Raw genomic sequence first — 22,358 nt, forward strand, 5'->3', positions numbered from 1 at the left:
CCGCAGGCAGGGACCTAACAAATTTAGCTAATTTGGTCCTCAAAAACTTAACAACAGAGATCCCCAACATCCCAACATTTTTTTTCCCAAATAAAAAGGTTTATCACCTTTTTATGCTCAGGCATAGACACCCAGTCTTCCATGTCTGCTATCCAACTTGTCTTTCTTTTACCCCCAGGGTATCAGTGACCTTCCCTTCACTTTTACATAGTGGCTGGGACCAGACATTTGTGCCTCAGTTGCCAATAGTCAATGTCACTTACGGTCATTGCTGAAGTCATCCACTAATATGATTTCCTGGATTAGATGCATAGGGGTGCGGTTTAACACACTATGGAAAAAAGAGAAATTGTAGTGTCTTCTAGTGGACAAAATACAGGTATCAACTCAAATTCTAAATAATATCATTGCATAAGAGGAATGAAGACTCTGGGGACACCAAAAGAGTTTTCCAATCATCCCACCCATCCAGGGCCACTGAAGATATAAGTCTGCCTTCTCTAGCACAGTAAACATATTGGCTGTCCAGTGACCCATCCAGACAGAAACCCAGGTAGAACCAACAATAACCCTCCCTCCCCATATAATATATAGTTCTATCTGAATGTTTCACTCAAACCACTCTCATCTTGTCTATCTCTGTCTGGTTCACACTTATTTTTAATGGGGGTGGGGAGGATAAGGTCTTACTGTGTAGCACTGACTGGCTTTGAACAGTTGATCTTCTTTCCTTCCTTTCCCTCTCAAGTATATGATGACAGGCATTCCTACCATCCCTCACTTTGTCCACTTTTATTTGGTTTACCACTGCAGCCTCTACCTGTCCCAGCTCTTCCCAGTCCTGGGCTATGTTCCTTGTGGCTTTCAAGTGACCTTTCAGACACATACATGCAATAGTGTGGACTTCCATGTGGCCACAGACAAATTGATAAAATCCAACAGTGCCTCCCTACTACCCACACCCTAACCCTCAGTGTGGTCTACTCTCTCCCATCACTGAACAGGCTGGTGCTGCCCACAGCTGTTCATGCCCAGTGCTACCACCTGAATTTCTTCTGCTTATTCACCATTGAGAGCCTCTTCTAAGACTTGAAATAGCCCTAAGCTGCCCACAAGGACCAGTTCAAATGCACTTCCTCTCTAACAGGTTTCCAGTCTACTTAAGGAGAATTAATTGTTTCCTCCCCTGGGATTCTCTAGCAGTTTTTTTTCCTGAAGCTTCACACAGCATTTATCACTTCCTGGCACTGGCAGCTGGTTTTACACCTCACCGGGCAAGCTCTTGCCCCTGTAACCTGGGTGCCTCACAGAAGCCTTGGAGAGACAGAAAACACTCTAAAGAGAGACTGTGACTTTCCCTCCAGAATCACCAAATCAGTGTGTGTAACAGACATGGAGAACTCCAGCTTCAAGCTGACCTCCAAATTAAGAATATAAATGGCTTCTCCCCTATTAAATGAGCGGAACTAGGGACAAAGAACTCTGTCTGGCCAGAGTAAGCTTGCAGCTTCACACGTACCAGTCCATAGAATCCCTGAGATTCTTTTTTCTTTCAGATATGGGAGATCATTGTGTATGTGTTTGCAAGTGTGTGTGTGCGTGTGCGTGTGCGTGTGCGTGTGCGTGTGCGTGTGTGTGTGTGTGTGTGTGTGTGTGTGTGAAAGTCAAGGACAGAGTTCAGTGTCGGGTACTGTAGTGGTTTGAATGGAAATGGCACTATTAGGAGGTGCAGTCTTGTTGGCAGAAGTGTGTCACTGGGGGTGGGTTTTGAGGTTTCAAATGCTCAAGCCAAGCCCACTGTTATACTGTCTTCCTGCTGCCTGAGGATCTGGATGTAGAACTCTAAGCTACTTCTCCAGAATCTGTATGTCTGCCTGCATACCACCTTGCTTCCCACCATGATGAAAATGGACTAAACTTCTGAACTGTAAGCCAGGCCCAATTAAATGCTTACTTCTATAAGCACTGCCAGGATCAAGGTGTCTCTTCACAGCAATGAAACCCTAACTAAAATATTGCCTTTAACTATTTTCACCAATTTGCCCAGACTACTGGCCAGCAATCCCCCAAGGGCTCTTTTGTCTCCAACTCCCAACACTGGTATTATAGGAGTACATAAAGCCATACCTGGCTTTTATCATGTGTTGGGGATCTGAACTCATGTTCTTATGCTTGTGTAGCAAAAACTTTCCCAACTGAGATATTTCCCCAGCCCCTGGGGGATAATATATGTATGTGTGTTATGTACACACACACTTTTCACATATACATCAATAACAGAAATATCATTATTTAATATCCCCCAATGTTGAAACAGATTGTTTCCTCACTGCCAAGTTGAGAATATTTTGTTCATTCTAAATCTGTATTTTCTTATAAGAAATGGCAAAATGATTTCCCACAGAGAAATTGCTTTTCACCTCCCCAGTCAGTGCATTAGAAATAAAGTCCCAATAGTTGCTAGCCATTTAGCAATGTTTCTTTAAATAACACTTTTTATTTATTTTTTGAGAATAAATAAAACATACATATACCTCCCTTCTCCCCTTCCAACTCTTCCTGCCTCCTCAGCTGTCCCAACTTCAGGCCCTCCCTGTTTTCTTCTTTATTTTTAATCACCCACTGAGTCCAGCTAATGCTGCTTATAGTCACAACATAGTCACAACAGACATGAAGCCATCCACCTCCAAGTTGGATACCATACCTGTGGCACAAACCCAAAGAAAAATGACTCTACCTCCCCCAGTGGCTATCAACTTGCCTATAGCTCCCCAGTTGGGGCCCTTGTGAGACCCCTCCAGAGGTCACTTGAACACAGTGTCAATGCTCTGCCCAGCATTTGGTAGCACTCTTCATCTTCTAAGTCTTACATTCTCTCCATCCCCTCTTCTGTGATGTGGTACTCCCCCAGCCTTGGGGAGGGGCTTGATGCAAATGTTCTACTTAGGGCTGAGCACTCATGGTCACATAGTCTCATCATTTTGACTCATTGTGAGTTTCTGCCCACACACACACACACACACACACACACACACACACACACACACACACACACAAAGCGCTTTATTGACCAAGGTTGAGAGTACCATAGACCATAGAGCCTGGGTAGTTCCAGGCCCCACCCTGGGCCCACTACTGTGAGACTCTTCCCACTAAGGGACTTTTAAAGACAGAATGACTACCCCATTTTCCTTGGGCCTGACTTGAAAACTGTCTCTGTGATAGAGAACCTGAGATAGTGAAGGTAACTTGGAACCCAAGTGCCTTTTCCCCAGAACAGGAATAGTCAGACCATCTCAATGATAAATTAACAATATATTATAGCTTTTGTCTTATGAATTTCTATACATTAAGAGAGGACCACAGGCATAGTAAAAAGGGAATTACATTTCTTTTATACCTTGGTTTGGCTACACTGTTAAAAAAAAAAAAAAGAAAGAAAGAAAAGAAAATCTAGTTTCCTTCACTAATTTCTGTTTCTTAATTTCTTTGGGGGTACAGGGAAACTGTGAATTCATGAATCCAAGTGTTGCTCACATCTCTAAACTGGAAGGATGTTTAGGGCACAATTTATGTGCTGGACACTGAGGGTCACAAGAGAAGCTTGTTATTTGGCTGTATTCACTACTAAGATGTTTAGACTTGGGGCAATTGACTATACTGCCATTCAGCATACTAATCTGTAGAATGGAATCCATTTACAGTAGGAGGTTCTTCAAAAAAGAGAAAACCTATATGAGGCATTTAGTGTAACATGTGGCACTAAGTGATGATAGTTGCCATTCTTACTATACCATGTGTCATTTGTGACTTGTTAATTGAACCAACATCCTGTGCTAGAGATGTCTTACTCAAGGGGCACAGGCTTGGTTTCAGTATCAACTGTGGGTCTCAGAATATTTCTAGCATCTCCAGATGTGATGGCTTCTCCAAAGCATTTCTGCTTCATGACAGCCATCACAACACACCAAGAGTCCTATATATAATGGGGGAAGGGAGTTCAGAAGGGGTGCTGGTAGAGGTTTTATGAGCATCTGTCTTCTCAGATTTGCCTGAGTCCCCTTTACCCAGGGCAGCCCCCTTTCTATGCAGGATGCTGACTCTATGAGAAAGAAACTTTGCCCAGAGCTACCTTTTATTATGAAGCCCTAATTCTCACCATGGCAACTAGTGTGAGGTGGAGAGAGGAACTCCAACACAAGGCTGGGACAGTTCTCACCATCCATGGGGGCAGTGGGAGACAGGGAAAGGAAGGAGGCTGCAGACTCCACCATGGGGTGCTGGGTAGAGATTGCTCGCTGTGATTGTCCCAAAGAAAACACAGCAAACCCAGCCACCAGCCATCTAATCAAGCTAGGAGGGGAGAGGGAGGCAGACAGAGGAAAAAAACCTGCTTGAAGAATAACCTCTAATGAGGTTTGATTAGGATGGAGCTTCTGCATTCGATTCCCCCAAATCCCCGCCAGCTCTTTGAAATTCAAGAGTTCTCTTCTGTGAACATCAAAAGGTAAATCGTGTATAGCTCTGAGCTGGTTGAACTGAGAGATGATTAGTGAATAAAAAATGTCCAGGGTTTAAAACAGAGGGGGGGTGTGGCGGGAATAGGGGGGGGGGAGAAATCATCAGCAGCAAGTACTAATTAGACCATTTCCTGCTAACACCTGGCTTGCTTGTGCTCCTGTCCTCAGCGAAATGGAAGTGATGGTGGTGTCTCCCCTAAAAGTGCCCCTAGACTGGGGACACCTGAGATGGGCAAGCACTCTGGGCACCAGAAGTGACTGGAAAAGGAGGATGTGAAGGTGAAGTCCAGCCCAGGGGCCTTGGCCTGGGTGGTCCTCCACCACCCTCCTTCTAGCTCCCCCATAACTGTCATCTAGACCTTGGCTGCTGTGATCTCTTGCCTTCTGTTCCCCTCCCAGGTTCTACAATCCAGGCTTCCCACCAGCTCCCCTTCAGCGAAGTAAATCCCCGTTTCCCCAGGGCTCACTTTGCCTTGCTTCAAACCATCCTAGCTACTCCTACTTCCCCTGTCACACATCTTTCTTCATGTGACCACAGCATGGGTCAAAGCGTTTATCTCATTGGCATGTATGGAACACACTGTCCAGGGAATCATTTTGAATCTGACTCCTATGTGCAATTATACAGTAGACTATGACTTCTCTCACTCCCCTGTTTTCTGTGATCTAATGATGGTGTCCAAGTTGGGCCCCAAAACATTCAGGGTAGTTTGGGGATCTCAGACTCACAGGCCAAGTAGGCCCTGCAACAGTGCTTGCTGTGTAGTCCTGAGTGGGTCGGCTCCCGGCCTCCATTCCTTCTGTAATTACCTTTCCCTTGTAAAAGCAGGTGATATTAATACTTGACCTACTTCACAGGCTTTTGTGTGTATGAAACGAGGAAAAGTATTTGAAATTGCTTTGTGAACTCCACAGTGCTATATGCAGACAGGTCTTATCAAATGCTCCACAAATACCAGGCGAATGAAGACCTGGGGCCAGCTGACAGTAGAGCGTAGTAGTTCTGGAGGGAGACAGATTTGCATGCAAGCACACATCTGTGCAGCCCCCACTTGCCAGCAGGAAGGCTCAGTCAATACCAAACCTCCAAGTACCATGGTTTCCTCGGCTGGCATAGTGAGCACTGCTTAGCACCATGCCTGGCACATGACAGTTGCTGGTGGAATGTGGGCACCGTGATAAGACTATTGGAGCTACTAACAGCAACAGAAATAATGCACAGTTCTGATTCTCCAAGTCTGAACCCTGAGCCAGCAACATTGTCATAGCCTGGGGACTTGTCAGAAATGCAAATTCTCAGACCACATTCCAGACTTAACTGACTCAGAATCGCTGAGGCTGGAGCCCAAGAAGGCATGTTCTAGCAAGCCCTCCAAGGGAATCTGGCATCTTCTCACATTGGAGAGCCATCACACCAGAACACTGTCATCTATCAGGGCTAGAGACTCAGTCACATTGCTGCTTTCCCTCTGTGCCAGCAGGAGAGCCCAGCCTTTGGCATACTGTGATGAGGCTTGATGGACACTTTGGAGGGATTAAGAGACACCCAAAAAATTAGTAAAGCATATTCTGAGTGTGTCTATGAAGATGCTTCCAGACATATTGCCATGTGGATCACCCAGCTGAAGAGAGACAACCCAACCACATGTATGCAGTATGTACATTGGGCTGGGGTTCAGACAGCACAAAAAACAGGGAGGAAGAAGCCCACCAGGGCAAAGCTTGATCCTCCTTGGGTGGGTGCCCATTCTGTAACTGCCTAGGACATCAAATGACAGCATCTCAGTTTTTAAACTTGTACTTATACCAGTACATCTGTCTCTAGGGAGCTTCAGGGACTTCAGTCTTAGTCTGGGGCTATGCCTTTGGACTCCTCTTAGTTCTATTATATTCATTCATTCATTCATTCATTCATTCATTCATTCATTCATATGTGTGTGCATGTGCACATATCATGGCCCTTATTTGGAAGTCAGAGAACAACTTTCAGTAGTTGGTTCTATCTTTCCACCATGTGGGGCCCAGGGGTTGAACTCTATTTCCAGATTTAGTGGCAAGTGCCTTTTACTGTCTTAGCCATCTTTCTGCACCCCCACCCTCCCCATTCTGAGGCTTCCATTTTTTGGACTTTTTTTTTCTAGTTTTCCAGCTGGCAGAATGCTTTGGTTATACTATTGGGCCCTGATATTGTAAATTAATCTAGTAACTGCCCTTTTATAATTATAGATGTCACTGGTTCTGTGCTGTAGAGAGTCCTAACTGTTAAACCTACTTGCATTCAGTCTTCACTAAGCTCATGCCAGGGCATTAGAAGTAGTCACAATTTCTGTTTAGAAGAACAGAAAACTGAGGCAGAGAGGTCCAGCACTTTCCCCAGGGTCACAGAGCTGTTACAGGCAGAGCTAGCCAGATGTGGTCCCAGAGTCCATACTCTTAACTGCCTTCACCTAGAAAGTGCCTCATTAGATCTAGGAAATTACCAATGAGTGAAAAGGGTTGGGATACAAAGTCATGGACCATTGCATGTTCCTGGACCCCATGGGAGGAAAAGGTTGACAGTTGCTCTAAGAAAAGACAGACAACATGAGCCTCACACCCTGTAAGCTTTGCTCTACCTCTTGCCATGGTGAATTTTTCAGGGCTTGCTTTTTCTCTTGAGAAAGTCCCCATTCATCAAGGTTGTGATTCTCTCATCTCTTGTCATCTGTCCCATTATGTTCCCATCATGCTCCCATCAGGTTGTTCCAGCTTTCAACGAAGAAGCAAGAGCATCCCTGGGATAGCAATGGAATCCTCATACATTTCCTTGTCCCTTCCACATGCCTACTATTGACCCTGACACTATTAATGATCTGTGACGTGTGTATGAGAGTGTGTGTGAGAATGTGTGTGTGTGTGTGTGTAGAACTGTTGTCTTGTTGGGAAATCATACACAACAGTCTATGTGAGTTGAATGGCCTGTTGGGTGAGTACAGACACGAGGACAGGGTTGGTAGCTAGAGGATACAGCCAGCCATCAGGTACTAAAGATATGGGCTGCATGTGTTCTTCTTACACATGGGTGGGTCCTTTACTGTAAGGGAAGCACTGGCCCCACGCAGTAGACATTCAACATTTAGTGACAGGTAGATGTAAGATGTGGTATGTCCCCTTGGGGTGAGCCTGCTACTGAGCTTGCTTCCCTCTACCCAGAATTCCCCACTACCAAAGCACACAGGTGTGGAAGAATGGAGACAGTGTGGCTTGTCTTTTGGAGATGATGAGAGGGAGGTCTGCTGTGTGTCCTGCTCTCAATGGCCAGTCCATGTTTAATCTCATTTCCCCCCCTCGTGTATCAGATGACTGCTCACAGCTGTTCCCACACATCCCTCCATTGTCTCAGCCTTGGAAATGTGCAGCACAAGATGAGCAGCCTAGGGTACATTCAAATCCTGATCCTAGCCAGAGGCTGGAGATGAAACAAGCAACCTGACTATCTGAGCATCCTTCATCAGTTGTGACCATGCCAGTCCACACTCTTCAGACAGCCTAGCACTGATGGCCAAAGGGTCTGTTATCCATTCCTCTGCTTTATTTCTGAATGTCTCCAAGTTACCAGGCACCATTGGCATCTATCTTTCTCTTTAAAAATAGGATGATGGTCTCTCTCATCAGCATGTGAGGAATGACCGAGTGGAAGCGTGTGATGCACAGACAGCTGCCTGGTACATGCCTGCAGGATATGTGAGCAGACATAGCCTGACCAAGAAGCAGGCTAAGTGACAGCCCCAGACAGGAAGAAGCCTTACCTGTGGATGGTTCTGAGCAGAGTGGAGCGTGCCTCGTTGTGGAAGGTGATGATGATGCTGGTTGGAGGAAGGTCCGTGCAGTATACCAGCAATGAACATCTGGCAAGCAAAAGCAGATTATAAGACATTTGAGAGCACAACAGAAGAGCCTGGGACCATGGGCATCATCTGAGAATGACTGAAACTAAATGTCCACCACCTGGCAGAGAAACTGGGCTTGGAGCCTAAACAGAAACAAGTATTGTCATTTACACATTCCTGAGTTCAAAGACATAGTTTTCTAACAGTTGAAGGAACAACATTCCAAGTCTTGGGATCTACCCAAAATCTGGGCCCTTCCTACCCAAGCCTTTGGCCAGAGAGCAGATCAATCCAACAGATTCTTATATTTTATATTGACTTTGGGACTTGCAGCTTCAGAGGTGGGTTCTATGTAACCGCTGGTCCCTGCTCCTGCCCTGTACCCATTCCCCCTCCCAATACTTACAGAGACAGAGCCTACAGCTTCAGTATAAGCAACCTAAGAAAGCATTTGCTTCCATGGGTTTAGGATTATTTTGTATGACCATTACATCTGGTGGAGTAATTTCAATTTAATACTTTGCCTCAAGTGAAAATTGTAGCCTGCAGCCTGAGAATTGCTATAATGGAAATAGACCCTCCAAGTGAGGCCAGTGCCACTGGGGGCTGTCATCTGGGTGTACACTTTTTCCTGTTTCTCTTGATTTCATGTGTGGCCCAATTATGGGCAGGGTTATTATAGGGGTCAAAAAGAGAAGAACATACATGGGGGGGGTCAGATATTTGTTCTCATTTTTTTCCATTTCTTCCTGAGCCTTTAATTGGAAATCCAGAAACCCACAGATAGGCTTTGAAGGACTGAACCCTCTGGAGTCTTTTGATAATAATTTGTACAAATATGCATTTTAAACTTTCCTGGAATCCAGGTCACATTTGAAACCAGACTTACATACAAGTCTGGGCCTGAAACACTATCTCCAGTCTTTGGCTAAAAGACTTGATGTCCCTATGGTCACCCTAATAGTACTGCCTTGGTGTATTGTTGACATGAACATAGACATGTCAAGAGCCCAGTGCCTCAGACCAATGCAAGAGCAGGGAGTGGGTTGGACAAACTATCTATGGCAAGGGAGGTAAGGTCAGAGATCTTAGTGAAAACTCTTGGTCTCCCTCAGAAACAGACAAAGGAGACCCTGAATGCCACTACTGCCAGGACATCTAGTTGTCGTGACTCTGCTTGGAGATCCTCTGTAGTCATGGCTCAGTTTCCATGACTCTGAGTTATTTGGGGGAAGCTGAAGGAGAATGGTAGGCTTTGGAGTTGCCACTTGATTAGAGAGCTTTTAGACACAGGCACTACTTTGCCTCAGAGATGCCAGCTAGGGAGAGAGGCATATCAATGCACAGTGACCTAGAAGCCTGTGTACACAGGCAGAGGCTAACGGCCTGAAACATGAAGAAGGCTCCAGTGAAAACATGTTGGATCCCATAGGGTAAGGTGAGGATGGATAGAAAACGGGGTAGAAAAGCTCACAGACTCATGGTCTAGGGCTCTGGACACAACCTGCCAGCATGAGACCTTGAAAAAATTGCCCACCTCTGCAGGCTGCTCCCTGACCCTCTGTGAAGCACAGTTAGTCCAAACTTCCCTCCCCCCAAAGATGTAGGCACAGAAGCAGAAGCTGTGCGTGTAGCTTGCCTTCAGTATAGACAAGTCATTTGATCCGAATGCTGTAAGCTCTCTTTGTGCCTGAGGTCCAGCTATGCCACGGGGTTACTTACTTGTGACTGTGATTTCCTCAGTTTTATATTTTTCACCCACACAATGAAGACAGCAACCCCTAACTTGCAAATCTCCCTCATTGATAATTATGACAGGTAGCAAAAGGTTTGAGGCAAATGGTCACACGATTAGTAACATCAGTCCAAATACACAGGTGATTCTGGCTGTGCCTAACTGGATCTTTCTGGTGTTGGAAAGGTGTCTTTGGTGGGTGTCTCCATTGGTACTAAGAGTGGCTAAGTGGCAATGAGAGGGGCAAGGGAAGGAACAGAGCTCAAGGACTATGGCATCAATGCTGATGAGATGAACCTGGGCCCAATGCCTAGATTCCAATCTGGATTTGCCAAAAGCTGGTTGTGAGCCCCAGAGTATGCCACTGACCTCTAAGCTTCAATACTGTCACCTGCAAAATGTGGACAAGGCTCCTGTCACAGAAGGACAGGCCTCCTTCACAGGCTTGCTGGGAAGATTGTGGCTCATGCACACAAAGCATTTGGCAAGTGCCAAGGAAATGGGGGCAGAAACTAGCTGAGCCAGCCTCTAACGGAAGTGTAGTATCTACTGACTAGAGATGCAAGCTCACAGAGTACAAAAGGGAGGTTGGAGACAGAAAGCAGAACCATTAGAGCAGCAAGCAGCAGCTGGAACCTAGGTGGTATTCTCCCAGGCCTGGAAGGTCCTATCTCCAAAAGGGTAGGATACAAGCCTTGCCTGGGTCATAGCAGAAAGCTGAGGAGCTCTGCTGTCATGCATAGGTCCACAAAGGACAGGGCAAGATGGTGCTTCATACTCTCAGGCTCATATTCCTTCCCAAGATTTCCTTCTTCTGTTGTAGCCCAAAGGGTTCATCTGTTTGATATTGACAACAGCCTCTGCAGAAAGGTAAACTGAGGCTCAGAACTCCCTCACCAAAGGACATACCTGGTTCATGCATGGGATGGAGGAAGCCAGATCCATGACTCCTTAGTTGGTGCTGGTCCCTAGTGTCCCATGTGCTTCCTAGTACAGGGCAAGCAGCATTAGGTATGCAGTCATCCCACACAGCAGTCACTTGCTATCCAAAGCCTGGTCCACAGCCTGCTCAGTGACAGGCACTAAGGACTTATAATATGGGCTTGAGGCTGAAAAAAGTCCTTAAAGCTGCCTACCTAGAAGAATCTCAGCCCAGACAGTAAATGGGAGAGACTTAAAAGATTAATCAAACACTGAGGTCTCTGGGGCCATGAGGAAAATGAAGGCGGCAGCCAATGCTGACGTCTGGCGCCAGCAGATGGACGAGAAAGCATGTTAATAATTTATTAAAGATTCAGGGAGTTTATTGGAGTCAGGAGCCAGTGAGTGGGAAGGGGTAGGGGTGGGAGCGCTTAGCTCATCCTATGACCCAGGAGGAATATGAGGCATTAGCTCTGTGGAGAAATAGGGGAGGGGGAGAGAGGGAGAGAGAGAGGGGGGAGAGAGTAAGTGTGTGTGTGTGTGTGTGTGTGCGCGCGCACACACGCTGTTTGAGGCAACAAGCATAGCAACTCCCCAATAACAGGTTCCTCCAGGATCCAGGATGATTTTAAACAGTTTTGTTCCCTCTTTTTTTCTTTTCTTTTCTTTTTTTTTTTTGAAAGACTCATTGGAGACCCATGATTTTCCCAAACTAAGTTGAGGCTCAATGTGCCTCCTGAATTCCCAACCTTGGGAAGGCTCAGTGTCACTGGCTGAAGGTGCTTCCTGAGGTCAACCCTGGGCATAGGAGGAGCCTTATCCTGCCCTTCCCTCACCCAACTGTGAATTGCTATGCCCTTGCCCATTCAGCACACTAAATGAACATGACAACCTCAGTACAATAGAGACACGCCTGTCGGTTATCACAGTAATGATGCATACAACATCCTCCATTGGTAAAACACTGCAGCTGCCTTCGAAGGAGAGCATGATGATGGCCATGGTCACCCTGTTTTGTTAATGAGTTGTGAGCTCTTAGTGGTCTCTATGGCCCTGGAACACATGGTCTTTCTCTTACCACATGCGGGACGAAATACTTGATCATAAATTATAAACCATTTGGGATTTTATGCTGGGGGATGAAAACCAGAGGGGGTGATAGAGAGGCAAGCCAGCTAACTTTAAAGCAGAGAGAACATAATTATTATTATTACTATGAGATTGGCATAGAGGAGAGCTGTTCAATGGCTGTGAGCCTGGAAGGGGGTTCTGGCACGCTGGGAGAGACAAAGGGCCTTACTGTGTGGTCAGCATGGCCAGAGTTTGGTGGAGATTCTCAACACAACACAGTAAGAATCAGATAGCCTGGCATGGGGGACTCTCAGGTTAGACAGTTGATTTTAGGATTCAGAGATGATTTCCCTTCTCTGACCTTTAGTCTCCTGGTTAGTGGTGGTAACAATATCCACCACATAGTGAATTAAAATGAGCACTGGTGAACCCTTACAGCAATCACCATGTGGAGCACCTCAGGTGCATAATGTTCACATTAGCTTAGGAAGTGCCTATTGTTTTCCAGGTTCACTACTGTTACGGCTTGCACATGGAATACTCTCTCACTCTGGCTCCTGTTTTAAATGCTAGGTTGGCCCAGTGTGGAGTGCTGCTGTGTTGGGAGGTAGGGGACCTACTGGGGAGGGGGTGGTTAAAGGTTGTAGCCAGTCTCCAGTCTGTTCTTCCATTTCTTCTTCAGGCCCACCGTGATAAATATGCTCTTCCAGGCTCTCCCCGCCATGATGGACTGAGGAGGACTAAGGAAGCAGGCAGAGAGAGGCTGAGAACTCAGTGAAGCGAAGTGGACTAGAGCCAGATGTGTGGGGCTTATGCCATGCTATAATACCCTCATGCCAGACAAATCCAGTTGTTATTCATGTCTGTTCTGTGCCTTGTCAGGCCTAAGTGCCCACACCCAAACTACACTCAGGTAAAAAAAAAAAAAAAAAAAAAAAAAAAAAAAAAGGAGTTTCTATAGGTTCTAGAAACAAGAGATCTGTCTAAGAGGGAAAATTGGGTTGTGCTGCTGGGCAGGAACAGGAAGATGAGGAAACTGCTCTCCAGGAGTACCCCAAAAGAGATGCTCTCACTGGCAGTCTCCCAGAGTAGGGACGATGTGTCCATTGCAAGGCTCAGTCAAATGCTTCCCAGGCATCCAACCCTAAACAGAAACTGGAATCCTCTCTAACCCCCCACACTTAAGGTTGCTCTGTAGAAGGCCAGTCCCAATTTGAGAAAATAATTTATCTCCATGGGTTCTGTTACCCTAACTTCAGAGCCAGAGAGATAAAGGGAAGCACAGGCATGCAACTCCCAATAGGGGCAGGACTAATTCTTGGGAGAGAGCTGTGTGTGCCCAAGGGAGTCCCCTGTGCAAGCAGGTGGGGTTGGGGTGGGGCAGCAAACACCCTCCAAGCTCGACCTCTGCCTGCCATTCTTATTGCCATCTATTCTGACCCAGGAGAAACCTCAGAGACACTGTCCCTTCTCCGTCACCAGCATGTGGCTCTCCAGAGGAAGGCAGGCAAAGGGTGCTAGCCAGCCTTGGGCCCAGAGACCTTTCCTGGATGTCAGAGTTCCCAGAGTAGAGTCAGTTGAGTTTGCTATTGGCTTTTGGAATCAGATCTTGTTTTTCAAGCAGAGAGTGCCTAGTCCACTCTGAGCCTCCTTCTGTGGGAGGACACCCGATCTCAGGGGGAGGGAGGAGATGAATATAAACTACAAAATGCCAACTCTGTGGCTGACCCCTAAGTTCACATCTGACTCTTTAGAAGGGCATAGGAAGGTATGATGAGAGTGAAATCAGAAATTCCTTTTAATCTCATTTCATGGGGGACACAGAAACACTGTAAGGCATAAAATTTTTATATCATGTCAATTTCAATAGGATTTCACATGCAGATTAATTTCATCTGCATAAACACATAGTGCTCCTACTTGCCTCAACAGTTACTATTTCTTAGTGTTAGGGAAATCCCTTCTCTCATAAAAGATACTTCAAACGATACTAAGAGTTACTGTGATGTTACAATGGTATATTTTAATTGCATTCAATTGTTACTGAATCTAGGTATACTCAGAAAGGTTGGCCAAAGCAGGCAGATGATCTGCTGGACTTTGGCTGGTCACTGTGGTGGGCAGCTTTAATGATGGCCCTAAGCCACACCTCTTTGTATAACTCATCCCCTTGGCAGGTTGAACTTGCTGACTCCCTGAAAAGGAACGGAATATTTCTAAGGAAAAATAACTGGTCCCAAATCTAGCTGTCTCCCTTTATCCATCTTCTTCATGCATGGAGTGATGCAACTTAGTGGTGATGAGAAAGAAGAGGAATCAATGTGCTTGAGGTGTCCTGGGCTGGAATGGATGTCAAAGAGTTGGCAGATGGAGTTAGAGCAGAAAACATGTTCCCTTCCACCTCACCCCTCCTGCTTGCACTCTTGGGCACATACAACAATCTCCCAAGAAGTTAGTCCTAGCCTTATTGGGAGTCACATGACTATGTTTGCCTTTACATCTCTGGCTGTGGTGTTATGGAAATGGAGAAAATTGAGCTAAATTATTTTTCCTCCTGTGACTAAGATACAAGAGTCTGGTTTACACACTTTGAGAGAATGCACCACCATGTTGTAGAGCTCCACATATGGCTGTGGTTAACCAAATCTCCTAAAAGCTATGTGAGGGAACTTGAAGGATGATTCTCCTCCAGCCAACTTCTGAGATGAGAACAGTGCTAGGTGACTCCTTGGTGGCAGCATGGGAGGGTCCCTGAAGTAGAGGACCTACTTATGCCACACCAGTATTCCTGACCCATAGACACTATGAGAAGGTAAATGTCAGTTTAAGCTAAAACCCAGTGGTTCTCAATCTTCCTAATTCTTCCATCCTTTAATGAAGTTCTTCAATGTTGTGGTAACCCCTAAACATAAAAATTACTTTTGTAGCTACTTCATAACTGTGATTTTGCTACTGTTATGAATCGTAATGTAAGTATCTAATATGCAGAATATCTGATATGTGACCCCTCTGGGGGTTGCAATCCACAAGTTGAGAACCACTACCATAACCTTTTGGTGTAACTCTTATACTAAAACAAATTAATATAGGCACCCTTGGCTACATTAGAAGAAGGAGAAGGAGGAAGAGAAGAGGCAAAGTGTCATCATCATTGTCATCATCATCATCACCACCATGGAATTACATCCCGTTCTGTCTCTCCCTCAACACACTGTGGCCCAAGTCCCCAGGGGGCCCTTTGTGCTGGCCTCCATTCACAAGATGACACCTCGGGGATTCTACATACAAAGAAAAATTAGTATTTGAATGATCTTTTTCTTTTTTCATCTCCCCTCTCTCCTTCCCTCCTCTTTTCTTCCTTCTTGGACATAATTTCACTATGTCTTAGGATGGCCCTCAATTCTAGATGCTCCATCCATAGTCTTGCATGTACTGAAATCTGATAGTTGTGGGCCACCTGGAATGACTGTTTTCTCACTTCTTGCTGGGACTACCAACAATGATGGAAGTGAATTTGCTTCACACAGTGGATGCCCTAGTGCACTGAGGCTAAATTCTTTTGCAGAATTGTAAGTTACAAATGAAAGAGAAAAAGAAATGCTGTCCTAGATGTTAGCACAGACATTCCTCTTTTTCAGTGCTCAAGGCCACTCTGCAGGGTGCCTGGTCTCAGGGTAGTCCTAGTTAGGCCAACACATGTGCTCCTTGGCCTCTAACTACCATGACATTCTTGGAAGAGTCTCTTCCAGTTATGGGCACCTCCTGGACGTATTAGCTACCTACTTCCAGCAGCATCAGATCTGCCAGAAAATCTATGCCTTGACATTTCTAGGACACTTCCATGGTCTGATTAATTGCAGGCTGTAGATCAGGACAATGATCCCAGAAATAAGTTCTGAACGTCCTGCCTCCTGGCAAGGTAAGAGAGTCCCATGGGGCCTGTCATGACAAACTAGAAAGATAAGTAGGCAGTGGGCAGTATGTATGAGACCATAGGACTCAGATTCACTTAAAGCTCAGTATCTGTTTCTGGTTTAGAGTCACTACCAACAGCTGGAAGACTCTTCTTTGCCCTCCCCACACCCCCCAATCTAATGGGTTTTTGTAATATCCAGCCAGAAGGGGCTTTGAAGATCATCTGTTCAATTGTCCCCTTCACTGTGAGCTGCTGGGAGATGTCTGCACGATTGGTGAATAAAGTGGATAAGGGCCAAGAGAATTTGGCAGATGATACCAGATAAAGAGTAGATTAGCTTTGTAAAATAATACTTTTGGTGTCTCAGGAATGAATATGGACCTGTTAGAGGTTCTGAGACTTAGGGGTTTTCCACTAGCCAAACTTCTCCCTCAAACCCTAGCACATCTGCTGTCGTGCATTTTCTCCCCTTCTGTAGTACATACAAGTTCCTACACTGCAAACTCAAATATAGCTATTGATTTACTAAGTCTCATCGCATATTATACCAAACAGAGTTGTGTGTGGTGTTAGTAAGTTTAGAAAGCACTGCCTCCAGCTACTTCTCCCCCTTTTTGTCAAATGGAGAAACTGAGGACCAGAACAGTAGGAACAGTGGACTGACCTGCCCAGGGTGACTACTGTGCAGCAGAGGTCAGCTTTTTTTTGGTGTTACTTACTCAGCTTCCTTAAAGCATCCAAGCTTAAAGAACCTATCAGACACTACAGACCGTCCTCATCCATACAATGTCATCAGCTACCAATGTCATCATATAGGCCTTCAAGGGCTCTTTTACCTGAGAATACCCCCTGTCAAGGTTCCCGTTGCTTCTTGGCGATGCTAATTCAAGTGACAACTTCATAGTCATCATCTTACTTGTCATGCTATGAAGTACTTGGTTTGTGCTTTGTCCTTGGCCTCAGTGAGACAGCCTCAGTCAGAGCCATACCCTCTTGAATTTTCTCCTCTTTCCCTCATCGGAAACCCTGCTGTTTCTACAAAGACTTTCTCTTTGGCCATACTTCTCTAAATCTTCCTTCTTTCTGGGCCACCCATTGCCCTCTTGATTGCTGGCACCCCAGCTTTAACTTACCAATGAGCATCACTCCTGGGTATCCCCATGTATGCGTTCTTCACTCACTCTCAGCCTCTCATATGGGACTGTACTCCCCAGCTCATCATCAACCATGTGCCCTAGCCCAAGAAATGGCTTCTAACCCTGATTCCCTCTCCTCCATACCCACCCTAATTAAACCTAGCTCAGCAATTCATCTTCCTTTAGCTTTCCATCTGGCTTTTTCTCTATGTTCCCATTCAGGCTTTTCCAGGTGACTGCAGCAACTTCCTCTTTCCGACCCACCAGAGCTGCAGCCACTGGAGTAACCTGTCTAAAGCTGCAGCCTTTGTACCTTCCGATGCTACCTAACTGGTCACAAAATACAGCCAGGACACACCTAACCATGGCTTACCATGCATCCTTGGGTCTTCTGACTCCATCTTGTCATACCCTCGATATTCCAGCCACATATAGCCACATACATGCTCTTTGTCCATTCTGGATCTCTGCAGGCACCATCCCTCTTCTGTGTATGTGAAATGCATGTTTTCCTCTAAGCTGGTAGTTCCTAATGCTATGATCCTTTAATACAATTCCTCATGTTGTAGTAACCCCCAACCATAAAATTATTTTGTTGCTACTTCATAAGTATAATTTTGCTACTGTTATGAATCTCAGTGTAAATATTTGATATGCAAGATATCAGATTAAACAATCCCTGTGAGAGTCAAGAGCCACAGGTTAAGAACCATTGTTTTATGAATTCCCCCCCCCTCTCCTTTTCTTGCCTTTCTGGGACTCTACATCCACCCCACTATTGTAATTTACCACCAAGCATTGTGAAGTTACTTTTCTGTCTCTTCTACTGACTGTGTGGCAGTGTAAGTTGTTAGAACTCTGCACCTAGCATGATGACTAAATACAATAGGTAAACAATACATGCCTGAAGAATGAATGTGTGGACCAGTGATGTGGCAGCAGAAGAGGTGCTCAGGGTGCTGGAGGGGGAAAATGTTATTTACCAAACTATAAATGATGTCAACACAAAAGAGGGAGGGCCAATGTCAGGAATGCAGGGACCAAGCAAGCAGAGCAACTGAAGAAGAGTCTAAGGTTAAAGGATCAGCCACAGAGAAGTGAGCTGCAGGCATCGGCTATGGGGCCAGCAATAACACCTGGGATAATTCCTGGTGTGCTCTTAGCTTTTCTCTATTGCTCAGGAAACACCAGACTGGATAAAAGGCAGGACATTCACATTTGCCAACGTCCCAAGAAAGTTAAACAATCCTTCCTCATGTGAGAGACTAAATCCCACTGGACTATGGCTCACGTACACTAGAAAGGCCCCATCCAACATGACGGCCACTGAGCATGTGAACTGTACCCAGACTGAATGGAAATAAGCTGTGAGTATAGAATAAATCCAGATTTCAAAGAAAAAGAATGTCAATAATCTTGATAAATTGTTTTTTTAAATATGAATTACAAGTTAGAACAGTACTATTTGACATTTATTGTTGGAATGATAACATTTTACACCTCTATTGAAATAAACAAAACTAATTTCACTTTCTTCTTTTATTTTGTTCAAAGTGTGGCTCTAGAAAATTTTAAATTGCAATCTATTTGTACCAAACACTATACTTCTTAACTGGCCATTGAACTTTAATTTGCATATTACCTTATTTAAAATATCAACATTAGTGTCAATGTTTTCTATATGTTGAGTATTTTGTGTGATTAGAGTAAAAACATTATAGAAACCTTTGTTAAATTTGCATCATTTTATTTTGTATGACTATTATATGTATATTCATATATATATATTCCTACCATCTACCATCATCATTTTATAAAAGAAATGGTGTCAAAATTCCAGAAAAGGCCACAACCTCAGAATAATTAGACCATTCAAAGTCATCTTCAGTGATGTCTCCCTCACTCTCTCCCTTCACTCTCTGCTCTACAAGGCAGATGTGGACTCATTTACCAGCTAGCATCTGAAAGCACAGTTTAATGATCCACCACATTAAATTATGATTTGCCTTTGTCTTCCACCCTCTGTCAAAACTGTAAATATTAACAGGGAAGACAGAAAAGCTCCTACTTTCTGTCTAGGAGCAGCAGACACCCCTCTGTTCTCAGTGCTGTGGCTACTACTCTGTAAAGTCCTTCTGACATCTAGCTCCAGCCCATCTCCTTGGGACATCTCTGTGGTATGTGCAGACAGGTGTAATGGGACTAGGAATACCTTCTTGCCAGAGAGAACTCAGATTCGTAGGGCAAGAAATGACCTCAATAAATGACCATTGTTTCACTGTGCACCAGGATCACTTTGTGCGCTAATTTAGGTATTTCACATTGACCAGAGGCTTGAAAGTAAATGGGAGTCAAGCATGGCTAGAAGCTGTACAGAGGGGACAGCTCCTCCTGCTCATCTCTGTGTACATTGCAAATGGCTACCCTTTGGTAATTAGTGCCAATACTACCCAGATGGCAGGTGTGTGTGTGTGTGTGTGTGTGTGTGTGTGTGTGTGTGTGTGCGTGCGTGCGTGTGTGCATGTGTGTGTGTGTGTGTGTGTGCATGCAGGTCGGAGTTAAAAGGAGAGCATGCAGAGGAAGTGCTGTCTAAAGGTTCTGAAGATTCAGAGTCTCCTTCCTGGGACTAGCAAGTAAGTGCTGGGTATAGGCCAAGACTTATTTTTGAGTGTTTCCTGAAAAAGATTTTTGGTGTCTGGGAGCAGGGTGCCTTCATGTCTTATTTTAGCCCTGCTGGAATCACGTGGCACAATAGTAATAATAGATATGCTTACCGAGTGTTCGCTCTGTTTCAGGTATTCTTCCAGAGCTCCAAATGTGCACAGTGATTCTCAGGGTGGGTGCTGTATCACTCCTCTCTTGCCACAGAGGAGACATTGAGCACCAGAAACTCTTCTAAAACCAGACACTTGGGTTTCCCACTCAGTGCCTCACACCCTTGTTACCAAAATTTTGAGGGCTAGAGGACTCACTGATAACAAGTCTTATTTAGTACAGGCCTTTCTCTTAATTTTGTGTCTTGAAGACCACATGCTAGAATGTTCTAGAAAGTTGGAAAACCATCTAAAGAATAATGTGTCCTCTTCCTATTTCCTGATGCTCTCTCATATTTCCCAGCTGTAGGCTCAGTGAACTGTGCCCTTGTTTTGCTCAAGAGGAGAGACTTCCTTATGGGGGAGCAGCTAAGATCATAACTATGCCTATGGCTCTAGGGAAAGGCCAGATTCAGGGGTTTGAGCTTAGGTGTGATCCTCTTGAGGACCAAATGTCCCATATTTCTTTTCCAGGGACTCTTGATAGTATGTCCCTTGGAAAATCTCTGGGTGACAGAGGTGGTGGTTAGGTAACAAAAAGTAAAGGCTTCTACACCTTCCTAAGTCAACACCCTCTTAATCAACACTGTCCCCCAAAATGTCTCTATATCTTCCTTTTGTTCTCATTTTGTCCCTGCAAGTCTGACCTGTGTCCCAGCTCTGCTTTACATCATTCCCAATGATTCTCTCTGCTTGCAGTCATCTGCCCTCTAACCCACTCCTTCCTCTTTTCACAGTTTCCTCACAGGAGCCTTCAGTCCTTATCAAACCAACTCATCTGCCTCTCTTGGTTTATGCCCTATTGACAGCTTCTGCGCACTTCCCCTGTCCTGTTACCTCCCCTGTTCTGCCACCTAACCTTCCACAGGTGTTTAGTTGTATGTACTGTACATCCCTCAACCCAAGCCCCTTCCTCCACCACATATCTCATGAACTGCCCCCTCCAGTCCATCTTTGCAGAGAGACCCTGCCCTTCCTACGGGCAGCACCACTTTTCTGCAATTTTATATTCCTCACAGGCAAGTTACTCTACCTGCCAGAGTCAATTTCCTCATCTCTAAAACCAGGATCACAGCAAAATTGTGAGGCTTACCCGAGAGCACATATATAAGGTGCCTAGCACATGTCAGGGGAGCAGTATGATCAATAAGTGCTTGCCGATTATGGTCTTGGATTTATGAGCAAACACGAGATTCCTTTGTGCAGTGAAGGTGGCTTTAAATTTCCTGTGATTTGATTTTCTCACTCTGTTCTGAGGATTCATTCCCACTCCTGTATACCCAGACATTGTTTTCAGTAGAGAGTTTGAGAATGGATTTAAGGTACCTTTTGGATCCCTATTTGTAAGGTTGATTCTGATAAACAAAGAATAAGGGCAAAGGACTGCACTGGACTCTGGACATAAAAAGAGGCCAGCACCTCTGGCCCATGTCTCTCAAGGCTCCGGAAGAAGACAGAGAAGGAATGATGCAATTTAGGGTGAGGATTGCTCTTCAGAGATGGACATGCAAGTACTGGAGATACTGGACTTGACTAAGATCAGCCAAGAGAACAGACAGACTGTCTGGATTTCTGAAAGATGAGGTCTGTCCTGAGCAGAGAGCAGCAGAGAACAGAGAGGTCCACCCTTATGCTGTAACCAGAGAATGAGTCCTTGCCAGCCTTCTGCAAAGCTTTGAGGAAACACATGCACACTGTGTCAGAAGAGAGTGTCTTATGAGTCCAAATTTGGAAAGGTCTAGACTGAAGGGGTATGATCTTGGATATATGCCACTCAACTCTAAGCCAGGAGGTCAGCTGGGGTGTCTGCCATCACCCAGGTGAGAGGGACATGCTGTAGGACTGGGCAGGAAGCTCAGAGACTTAGGTATGGCTAAAAGATAGACTGAACAACAACATCAAAAACAAAAACCTAGGCAAAAGAACATGACTCCAGAATATCTGGCTTGAGTCAAGTGGTGAACAGAGGGACCTGGTCTAGGAGCAAAGTGGGGTTGGGTTCTTCTCTGCCTGGAGAGGTGATCTGGACAGGCTCAGGGAAGTCTGTAAATGATTGATGAAGAAGGCAGGAGGAGGAGGGTCCAAGAGGAAGTGACAGTATGGTTACTCTGGCCTTCTGCAAGTTTATTCCTGGGTTAGACCAGGCTTGAAAGCAATACCAGCTTGTTTGTGATAGAGCTTCCATTGACATAAGGGGTTCTTCTTGTAGTCTCAGAGACACCCAAGATAACCACTACTGGTATGTATAGACCTTACTCTTTGATAGCCTAGAGGGACCTGGCTGGCCTGATACTAAAGGTTTCTGCCTTCCATATACACGATCATCTGGCTTTCTAGCCACCTCAGGTCTCGCACATGGCTCTCTGCATGCCATCCC

The 22,358-nt window shown here is 45.2% G+C and overlaps 1 protein-coding gene across 1 annotated transcript in view; it reads right to left on the reverse strand.

Annotated features, from left to right (window-relative positions):
- Galnt14 (polypeptide N-acetylgalactosaminyltransferase 14) overlaps positions 1–22,358 on the reverse strand; it is a 217,707-nt gene that overhangs the window by 54,575 nt on the left and 140,774 nt on the right. Inside the window, exons 3-4 of the mRNA XM_051181849.1 lie at positions 8,309–8,407; positions 264–331 (exon numbers count right to left, since the gene is read on the reverse strand). Of these exons, the coding sequence (XP_051037806.1) occupies positions 264–331; positions 8,309–8,407 (167 nt within the window). The remainder of the gene's footprint in view (positions 1–263; positions 332–8,308; positions 8,408–22,358) is intronic.

This window comes from Phodopus roborovskii, unplaced genomic scaffold, assembly GCF_943737965.1.
Source record: "Phodopus roborovskii unplaced genomic scaffold, PHOROB, whole genome shotgun sequence".
NCBI classification, from domain to species: Eukaryota; Metazoa; Chordata; class Mammalia; order Rodentia; family Cricetidae; genus Phodopus; species Phodopus roborovskii.